Source organism: Chaetura pelagica, unplaced genomic scaffold (genome assembly GCF_000747805.2).
Source record: "Chaetura pelagica isolate M959 unplaced genomic scaffold, ChaPel_1.0 scaffold856, whole genome shotgun sequence".
Classification (NCBI taxonomy): Eukaryota; Metazoa; Chordata; class Aves; order Apodiformes; family Apodidae; genus Chaetura; species Chaetura pelagica.
This window is the reverse complement of record NW_009953790.1, coordinates 29,344-38,896: the sequence shown is the minus strand read 5'-3', so window position 1 is coordinate 38,896 and position 9,553 is coordinate 29,344. Positions and strand designations below refer to the sequence as shown.

General features: G+C 61.1%; 2 protein-coding genes across 2 annotated transcripts in view; one reads left to right on the top strand and one right to left on the bottom strand.

Annotated features, from left to right (window-relative positions):
• Window positions 1–7,261, top strand: part of LOC104391713 — a 16,859-nt gene extending 9,598 nt beyond the window's left edge. The window contains exons 8-13 of the mRNA XM_010001043.1: window positions 2,186–2,261; window positions 4,851–4,901; window positions 5,058–5,233; window positions 5,773–5,907; window positions 6,369–6,505; window positions 7,223–7,261. Of these exons, the coding sequence (XP_009999345.1) occupies window positions 2,186–2,261; window positions 4,851–4,901; window positions 5,058–5,233; window positions 5,773–5,907; window positions 6,369–6,505; window positions 7,223–7,261 (614 nt within the window). The remainder of the gene's footprint in view (window positions 1–2,185; window positions 2,262–4,850; window positions 4,902–5,057; window positions 5,234–5,772; window positions 5,908–6,368; window positions 6,506–7,222) is intronic.
• A 1,997-nt stretch (window positions 7,262–9,258) lies between these two features.
• Window positions 9,259–9,553, bottom strand: part of AARS (alanyl-tRNA synthetase) — a 20,850-nt gene continuing 20,555 nt past the window's right edge. Inside the window, 1 exon segment of the mRNA XM_010001041.1 lies at window positions 9,259–9,334. Coding sequence (XP_009999343.1) covers window positions 9,259–9,334 — 76 coding nt within the window.

Sequence of the window (9,553 nt, the reverse complement as noted above, 5' to 3'; positions counted from 1 at the left end):
GGGGTCGCCCCCCGGTACCGAAACCCCCCCCCAGCCCCGGACCGGTCCTCCCGGGGTGTCCTCCCGCTCCTGGGATGACTGGTCCTCCCCACACCGCCCTACCGCCCCCCCTCCAGGACAGGGGTGTCATTCCAGGACGAGGATGCCCCCCACACCGTGTCCCCAGGAGAGGGGTGTCCTCCCAGAACTGGGATTCCCTCCATTCCATGAGACCCCCAGGACAGGGATGTCCTTCTGATACTGGGATTCCCTCCATTCCATGAGACCCCCAGGACAGGGATGTCCTTCTGATACTGGGAAGACCCCATTCCATGAGACCCCCAGGACAGGGATGTCCTTCCAATACTGGGAAGACCCCATTCCATGACACCCCCAGGACAGGGATGTCCTTCCAAGACTGGGAAGGGACAGGGGAGGGAGCCCAGGGGCACAGGGAGCCCTGTCCCTGTGTCCCCTGCCCCAGCAGGACGGTCCCCTGGGTGCCAGCAGCCAGTGAGGGTGCCTGGCAGGGGCTGGGGTCCCTGCTGGGGGCTCCATCCTGCAGGCAGGGAGGGGAGCTGGTGGCTCAGGGGGTGGCACAGAGGTGGCTGCAGAGAGGGATGGCAAGGACGGGCTCAGGAGGTGGGTACCAGCTCTTCCCAGGGCACACAGGGTGGCTGGAGCACCTTGCCCAGTGCTCCTCGAGGTCAGAGCCAGCCCGTGGACTTTGTCACACGAGGTGACAGCAAAAAAAAGTCAGTTTCCTTCTGCTGGGATCTTGCTCTGAAGCCCTCTCCTCTGCAGGGATGTGGGGAACCTTCCTCTGGCAGATCTGGGGTTCAAGGGGACCCGTGGCCAGTGCCCACACCCCTGGGGAGGTCCAGACCTCTCTGATGGGCTGGTGTGTTCCCAGAGGTTCATCTCAGGGTTCCCTGGTACAGTGACATCCCCAGTGTCACCTGTGGAACAGCTGGTCAAGCTTACCACGGCCCAGGGGGGGTGTGCAAGAGGGGACCTCAGCATCTCCCCCACCAGCTCCTACCCCAGGGGCCAGAGGAGCTTTGGAGCCCCCCAGGGTTACACGACTGAATATATGGAGGTGTCAGGAAAGGTTGGCATTGGGGGCTCTGAAATGGGGACTGGTACAGGGAGGGATGGGATGAGGGGGAAGGGATTAAAACTGGAAGAAGATGTATTTAGGTTGGACATGAGGAGGAAATTCTTTGGTGTGAGGGTGGTGAGAGCCTGGCCCAGGTTGCCCAGGGAAGCTGTGGCTGCCCCATCCCTGGCAGTGTTGAAGGGCAGGTTGGATGGGGCTTGGAGCAGCCTGGGCTGGTGGGAGGTGTCCCTGCCCATGCAGGGGGTGGGACTGGATGATCTTTAAGGTCCCTTCCAACTCAAACCAGTCTGGGATTCCATAAAAACAGTTTCAAGGCAGCTTTGATATGGATGTTGGCTGTGAAATCCTCAGGAGGGGTGAAGAGCATCACCAGGGAGGTGGGATGTGGCATCACTGAGCATCTGGAGGCATCTCCACCTGCATCTCTGCATTGCATGGGTCTCAGGAGCCTTCAGGAGCACGAAGGGGTTGAGTGCAGGGTACCCCATCCCCAGCACCCATCCGTGGTGGGCAGCACTCACCAGTTTCCCTCTGGCCTGGGGGTCTCCCAACCACCTGGTGGGGGTGATAGAATCATAGAATGATGGTGGTTGGAAGGGACCTCTGGAGATCATCAAGTCCAGCCCTCCTGGCAGAGCAAAATCACCTGGGGCAGGTCACACAGAAGCACATCCAGGTGGGTCTTGAAAGTCTCCAGAGAAGAGACAAATTCACTGGGAGGTTGGGAAATGTCTCCGATGGTTAAAGCCCCTCGTTGTCAGAGGTGTTTTCTGCCACCCTCGTGGGGCCTGTGGGCTCCTGGGGACCTGGCACCCGTGGGAAGGGGCTGCTGCAGGGACAGCCAGAGCTGCTCCATGTCCTGGCACGACCCTGGGCTGCTCCTGTCCTTCTCCACAAGCTTAAACCAGAGAGAGCTGCCAGCCTGGGCTCCTCCTGTGGATGCTGTGGAGCAGGACACCTCCAGCCAGGGGAGGAGTGTGGTGGGGAACCCCCAAGAACCTGGTGCTGGAGATGTGTCCGTGTGGGACAGCGTGGCACCCACTTTCCTCCCCAGCACCCATTCCCCTCTTCTCTCTTCCCCTTCAGACTTGGACATGGCCCGGGAACCCAAGCCCAGCAGGGCCAGGCTGGGCCAGAAGAGGCAGCACAGCAGCCTGTACCAGTGAGTGGCAGCACAGGGGGTGGGGGGGACACTTTGAGCTGGGGATTGTCCCACGCCTGGCTCCTCTTCCTCCCCCTGCCCTCCACTTCTTGTCCACCCCTTGGACAACCCTGCTGTGGTGGGATGATCCTGCCCCATCCCCCTGGGGATCTCAGAGCAACACCCAGCCACACCAGTGGCAGCTGGAGCCCTCACTGGTCCCATCTGGATTGTGCTGGTGGGGTGTGGAGATGCCACCTTCCCCCTCCAAAGGCTCCAGGAGAAGCAGAGAGCCCCGTGGTTGATGTTGGTTGCAGTTGTGGCCTTGAAGTGCTGTCCCCTGGGGACAGACCCCTCTGGAGGCACTGGGGAGGTGCTGGTGGTCCTGCTGATGGCAGGAGATGATGGTGATGGTGGCACCCATGGTGGCAGGGGCACAGGTCCCCATCCCCACGTGCTTTTGGCTGGGCAGGTGTGTGGCAAAGAGGGGACAGGAGCTGGGCTCCATCTGCCTCGTTAGAGCTCTTATTGCAAGCGCCCTGATTGAACTAATTGCTCTGCCCGTTGCCATGGAGCTGGAGGGATGCAGGGCTGCCAGGGCTGGGGCTGCCAGCCCCTCGGGCCTCCAGCAAGGCAGTGCCCTTCCCAAGGGATGCTCCAAGTGAAGAGCTGAGCCAGGAAAACCTTTGCTGTGTCCTTAGCTGGGTGCCAGGCCCCAAGACCAGGTCTCCTGTGGAGTGGCTGAAGGTGGCCTGTGCCATCCCTGTCCCTCTGGGTGGTGGCTCCAGGTGGCAGCAGCCACGGGCACTGGCACCTTCCCCCTGCCCTGGGGGTGAGTTGGGACCCATCTCCAACCACCCCCTTGCCCTCTTCCCCAAGGCAGGTCGTGACTTTGCTCCAGGGGTGAGAGGGGAGGATGTGAAGGACACACAGCCCTGGAAACCTGGGAGGCTGCTCCGAAAGCTCCCAAAATCTCCCTGGGTGCAAAGAAGGGTCCTGACACCCCTTTTGCCCCTTGCTGGGCTCCAAGCTGCCTCCTGGGGTGGGCAAGCCAGGCTCAGGCTTGGTAGCCCCAGGCAGGGCAGCCCAGGTGGCCTGTTACTCCCCCCACAGACCTTCAGCTCCCCCCGAGCTCCAGCATCGGTTCCACGGTGATGGGCTCATCCACGGGAACACGGGGAGCCCCAGGGAACCCTGTCCTGCCCCCCCAGTTCCCAGCAGCACAGCTGGGGACAGTTCCCTGCACTTCCATCCCACGCTCCCTGGTTCCGCAAGAGCTGAAGCAGCAAAATGAGCTTCAGGATCTTTCCTCCTCCTCTTCCTCCTCCTCCTCCCCCTGCTCCTGCCCCGCGGCACATGATTTAGGAGGGGCAGGTCCCTGCGGATCCCCTGACAGATCCCTCGGGAATCCGAGCCAGGGACCATGACATGGAACACCAGGGTGCTGGAATCCCAGCTTCCTGAGCACAAATCCTGCCCCTGCTGCCTCAGAGGATCCATCCATCCCCCCCCCTCCAGCATCTCTCCTGGGAGGACAGGCTGGGAGAGGTGAGGGGTTCAGCCTGGGGGGGGTGGGAGTGAGAGCAGCCCTGAGGAGAAGGACTTAGGTGTGTTGGGTGAGGAGAAGGTCACCAGGAGCTGGCACCATGTGCTGGGGCCCCTCTCTCACCAGAGCAGAGGGGGACAGGCCCCTCCCTGGCCCTGCTGGTGAGACCCCCCTGCAGGGCTGGGGCCAGTTCTGGGGTCCCCAGCACAAGAGGGACATGGAGCTGTTGGAACAAGTCCAGAAGAGGCCCCAGAGATGATGAGAGGGCTGGAGCGCCAGGCTGGGAGAGTTGGGGTGTTCAACCTGGAGAAGAGAAGGCTCCAGGGAGACCTTCTTGGGACCTTTCAAGACTTGAAGGGGGCCAATAAGAAAGATGGGGACAGACTTTTAGCAGGGCCTGTAGCACCAGGACACAGGGTGATGGTTGGAAACAAAAAGAGGGGAGTCAGACTAGAGATAAGGAAGAAATTGTTTATGCTGCGGGTGGTGAGACCCTGGCCCAGGTTGCCCAGAGAGGTGGGAGGTGCCCCATCCCTGGAAACATTCCAGGGCAGGTTGGATGGGGTTCTGAGCAACCTGCTCTGGTTGAAGATCACAGAATCCCAGGCTGGTTTGGGTTGGAAGGGACCTTAAAGACCATCCAGTCCCACCCCCCTGCATGGGCAGGGACACCTCCCACCAGCCCAGGCTGCTCCAAGCCCCATCCAACCTGCCCTTCAACACTGCCAGGGATGGGGCAGCCACAGCTTCCCTGGGCAACCTGGGCCAGGCTCTCACCACCCTCACACCAAACAATTTCCTCCTCATGTCTCACCTCAATCTCCCTCCTCCAGTTTTAATCCCTTCCCCCTTGTCCTCTCCCTCCCTGCCCTTGTCCCAAGTCCCTCCCCAGCTTTCCTGGAGCCCCTTCAGGCACTGGAAGGTGCTCCAAAGTCTCCCTGGAGCCTCCTCTTCTCCACAAGACACCCCTGCTCACTGCAGGAGGTGGGACTGGGCTTGTGAAGGTCCCTTCCCACCCAAACCACGCTGACCCTCTGCCCTGTCCCCCTCTCTGCCCCCTGCAGCAGCTCCTGCCAGCTGGACTACGATCTCTACAGGGACGACTTCCCGTACCGGTGGGTGAGCAGCGTCCCGGGAGGTGGGTGGGCTGGAGGGGACAGTGGGCAATGCCCACCTTGGGGGGGTCCCTTCACCACAGAGGGACCCTCTCCTGGCTGCTGTGGCACCTCCCAGGTCACGCTCACACCTCCACGTTCCTGTGCCCTGGGCAGGGTGTACGAGTACCAGAAGATCCCCCCTCTCATCAACCGCATCCCTGTCAAGGCCAGAAGGACTCACGGGGGAGGAGGAGGAGGAGGAGGAGCAGGAGGAGGAGGGAAAACCAGCCCCATCCCTTCCCAGTCTGTGGTCAGGAGCAGCAGCAGCTCCACGGCAGGACGGACAAAGTGTGAGTAGGAAGGAAAAGGCTCAGTCTGGGTGTGTTAGTGTCAGTGCCACGAATCCCCAGCCCCACCAGGGGACACCTGGCCCTGGTGTCCCTGTTCCCTGAGGATGCTCTGGAGAAGAGGATGCTCTGGAGAGGAGGATGGTCCAGAGAGGAGGATGCTCTGGAGGGGAGGATGCTCTGGAGAGGAGGATGCTCTGGAGGGGAGGATGCTCTGGAGGGGAGGATGCTCTGGAGGGGAGGATGCTCTGGAGGGGAGGATGGTCCAGAGAGGAGGATGCTCTGGAGGGGAGGATGCTCTGGAGGGGAGGATGCTCTGGAGGGGAGGATGCTCTGGAGGGGAGGATGGTCTAGAGAGGAGGATGCTCTGGAGGGGAGGATGCTCTGGAGGGGAGGATGCTCTGGAGGGGAGGATGCTCTGGAGGGGAGGATGCTCTGGAGGGGAGGATGGTCCAGAGAGGAGGATGCTCTGGAGGGGAGGATGCTCTGGAGGGGAGGATGCTCTGGAGGTAGCTACCCAGGCCGGTGTGTTCCCGTGGCAGGGGGTGCTAACGAGTCCTCTCCCCGCAGTGAGGGCAGAGGAGCTGCACTCCATCAAGGGGGAGCTGAGCCAGATCAAGGCTCGGGTGGACAATCTGGCCTGGAGCGCATGGACCAGCGCCGGGAGCGGCTCCCGGGTGAGGGGACAGGCCCTGCACCTGCCACAGACTCCATGGGTCTGCTTGGAAAAGACCTTTAAGATCACCAAGCCCAACCCTTCCCCCAGCCCTGCCAAGGCCACCACTGCCCCGTGTCCCTCAGCTCCACATCTACAGGGCTTGGAAACCCCTCCAGGGATGGGGACTCCCCCCTGGGCAGCCTGGGCCAGGGCCTGACAGCCCTTTGGGGGAAGAAACTGTTCCCAAGATCCAACCTAAACTTCCCCTGGACAACTTGAGGCCGTTTCCCCTTATCCTGTCACTTGTTCCCTGGGAGCAGACTGCAGGGCAGCCTGTAGGAACTGGCCAGACTTGCTCCATCAGGACAAATTTCCCACCTTCCCCTTTCCCGGGCTGGCCCTTGGGACGAGGGGACCCTGTGAGGACAGGGCTGATGTTGGCACAGGTACCACCAAATTCTGCTGATTCCATCCTTGCAGGGTCCAAGGAGAGTGAGAAGAAGAGGGCAGAGCAGGGGCCAGAGTCACCATCCCCAGAGGGGCCCCGGGGGAAGGAGGGGACGGGAGGCGACGGGCACAGCGACAGCGCAGAGGAGAGCACAGACACGGAGGAGATGGTAAGAGAGCCAGACCCTCTGCAGGACTCTCTGCTCTCCTGGAATTCCTTCCCTCTTGCAGGACCCCTGGAGCAGAGAAGCTCCCTCAGGGTCCCTCCTGTGTGTCAGGGCTGCATCCACCACCCGTGCCCCCGGGAACGTGTTACCCCCCAGGCTGCACGAGCCTCTTGGAGTAGATAAGAGAATCACAGAACATGCTGAGTGGGAAGGGACCCATCAGGATCATCGAGGCCAACTCCTGTCCCTGTGTAGGGCACCCCAAGAATCACCCCATGGGCCTGAGAGCATCATCCAAACGCTTCTGGAACTCGGGCAGGCCTGGTGCTGTGACCGCTGCCCTGGGGAGCTTGTTCCAGTGCTCAACCCCCTCTGGGGGAAAAACCTTTTCCTGATACCCAACCTAAACCTGCCCTGATGCAGCTTCCGCCATTTCCCCCACTCCTGTCACTGGTCCCAGGAGTGAAGAGATCAGGACCTGCCCCATCTCTTCCCCTCCTGAGGAAGCCACAGACTGCAGTGAGGCCACCCCTCAGCCTCTCCTCCAAGCTGAACAATCCCAGTGACCTCACCTCATCAGTCATCCCACCCAGACCCTTCACCATCCCGGCGGCTGGAATCTGCTGCTCCCACCCCCCAGCTGGGTTCAGGACCCCTGGGCAGGGTGCCAGGGCCACCCCTGCTGCCGGGAACAGCCACGCTGTGCCCTTCTCCTTGCAGGTGAAAAACCACATGTCGGACCCCGAGGGGAGCCAGTAGCTGGACTGGGATGCTGTGGCCTCCCCTCCCTTTCCCATCTTGTGTTCCTGTTTCTTTGGAGGCTCCCAGCCCGGGCCAGGCACAGGGAGAGGTGCCCACCCTGGGCAGGACCACCCCCTGGCCCACCCTGGCGAGGGAATCTTGGTGTTCCCAGTGCTCTTGTTTTCTTCTTCCCTCCTGTTTTCAGACGTAGGGATAAGCAGACGTGGCCAGGGAGGAGCAAAACCAACCTTAACATATCCTGAAGGAGCATCCCAAATCCTGCCTGCCTTGGGTGCAAGGATCCCCCCCCATGGAGAAAGCACCCCAGGGCTCCCAGCCCCTGTGGCACAGGTTGCACCCCAACTTCTCCCACAGTGTGAGCCCACCCGCTGCCTCCCTGCTCCAGATCCCCCCGGGAACTGGTTCAGCTGCTGTGGGTGGAGCCCAGGAAGGCTTTTTGGGAGCTGCTCATATCCCACCACGATGCCATGGGAAAGAGAGGCCACCCCGAGGCAGCTCTGAGGGGCTTCCATGGGATTTTGGGATGCAGGGCTTGTGCTGAGCCCAGCTCCAACCCCGCTGCAGGGCCACGCAAACCCAGTTGCTCCCAGCTCGCAGAGGGGGTTCCCTTACTGGTTTGCCACAGGCTGTTCCAGGCTCTGTGGGCAACAGGGCTCCCGTGGGCAGCTCTGCCTGGGCTCCTGCTCTGCACCCAGGGCTGTCACAGCCCCCCTCATGCTCTCCAACATCTCAGTGTCCTTCATTTCTAGGTCGTCCTTCTCTCACTGGTAGGAACTTGTTCTGTATTTCTAATTTTCTCTGGTACCAAACAAAAAAAAAAAAAGTGTTATTGTGTTGGAAAGAAAAATAATTTGTATTTCTTCTTTCTGGTATCTGACTCTGAGGCCGTTTTTAACCGTCTGAAAACACACTGTGGAATCTCTGTACCCACATTTGTCTGCTTGCCTGGCACAGCCCCAGGCTCTGGGGGCTCTTCTAGGATGTTCCCCACAACTCAAGCCAGAGGCAGGAGGAGCACAGCTCTGTCCTGTGGGAACACTCAGTGCTGGTTTTACCCAGAACATTCCCTACCAGCCTGGCATGGTGCAGCTGGGCAGACAGGACCAGGTCCCCTTCATCCCCAGGAATAACCAGACCCTGGATCCCTCCACACACCTTGAGGAAAGGCAGCAGGAGCAGGAGGTGACCCCGGGCAGCCCAGCACCACCTTCCATCATCCTTCCTCTGCCCACAGCTGCTGGGGGCCCCAGAAGAGCCACACACAGGCAGAAGACTCACCAGAAAAAAAACCAAAACCAACTGATTTATTACTTAACAAAACCCCAACAAAACACATCTCTGTCCCCCTGAGGCAGGAGGCCCAAGGGATGGGATGTCTGTGCCAGGACAGGCACAGGGAGAGGTGCCCACTCTGGGCAGGACCACCCCCTGGCCCACCCTGGCGAGGGAATCTTGGTGTTGCCAGTGCTCTTGTTTTCTTCTTCCCTCCTGTTGTCAGACCTAGGGATAAGCAGACGTGGCCAGGGAGGAGCAGGACAGGGTTCCTGGCAGCTTGGGGGGAGGGTCTCAGCCCTGAGGCACCCTGGGGTGGGGTGGGGGGTCCCCCCAGTGCAGGCAACTGCTTGGAGGGAGGTCACAGTCAGGGTCTGGCAGCTGCAGCAGAGGACTGAACGTGTTTTGGGGGGGCTCCAGCAGCATGCAAAGCTGCTTAGACCCCATGGGGCCACTCAAGAGGGGTCTTCTGAGAGATGGGGGCTCCTCAGGCAGGCTCTGGGGTGCTCAGGCAGGGTGGGAGTTGCTGTCCAGTGGTGAGGGGGAGGCAGGATCCACTGTCCTCGGGCAGGTTTCTTGGGCTTCCAGCTGTGTGGGCAGCTCTGGAGGATTTCCAGCAGCACAAGGGCCAGGTGGGGCAGGCTCAGGGTGCTCAGGCAGGGTGGAGGCTGCTCTCTGGGGCTGGGGGACAGGCAGGGTTCAGTGTCCTCAGGTGGGTTTCTTCAGGCCTTCAGCTGCTTGGGCAGCTCCAGGGGATCCGTGAGCGTGAGGTGTGGATCAGGAAGGCTCCAGGGATCACTGGCAGCAGGAGGTGGATCAGGAGGCTCCAGGGATCTCGGGCAGCAGGAGGTGGATCAGGAAGGATCCAGGGATCACTGGCAGCAGGAGGTGGATCAGGAGGCTCCAGGGATCTCGGGCAGCAGGAGGTGGATCAGGAAGGATCCAGGGATCTCGGGCAGCACGAGGTGGATCAGGAGGCTCCAGGGATCACTGGGAGCAGGAGGTGGATCAGGAAGG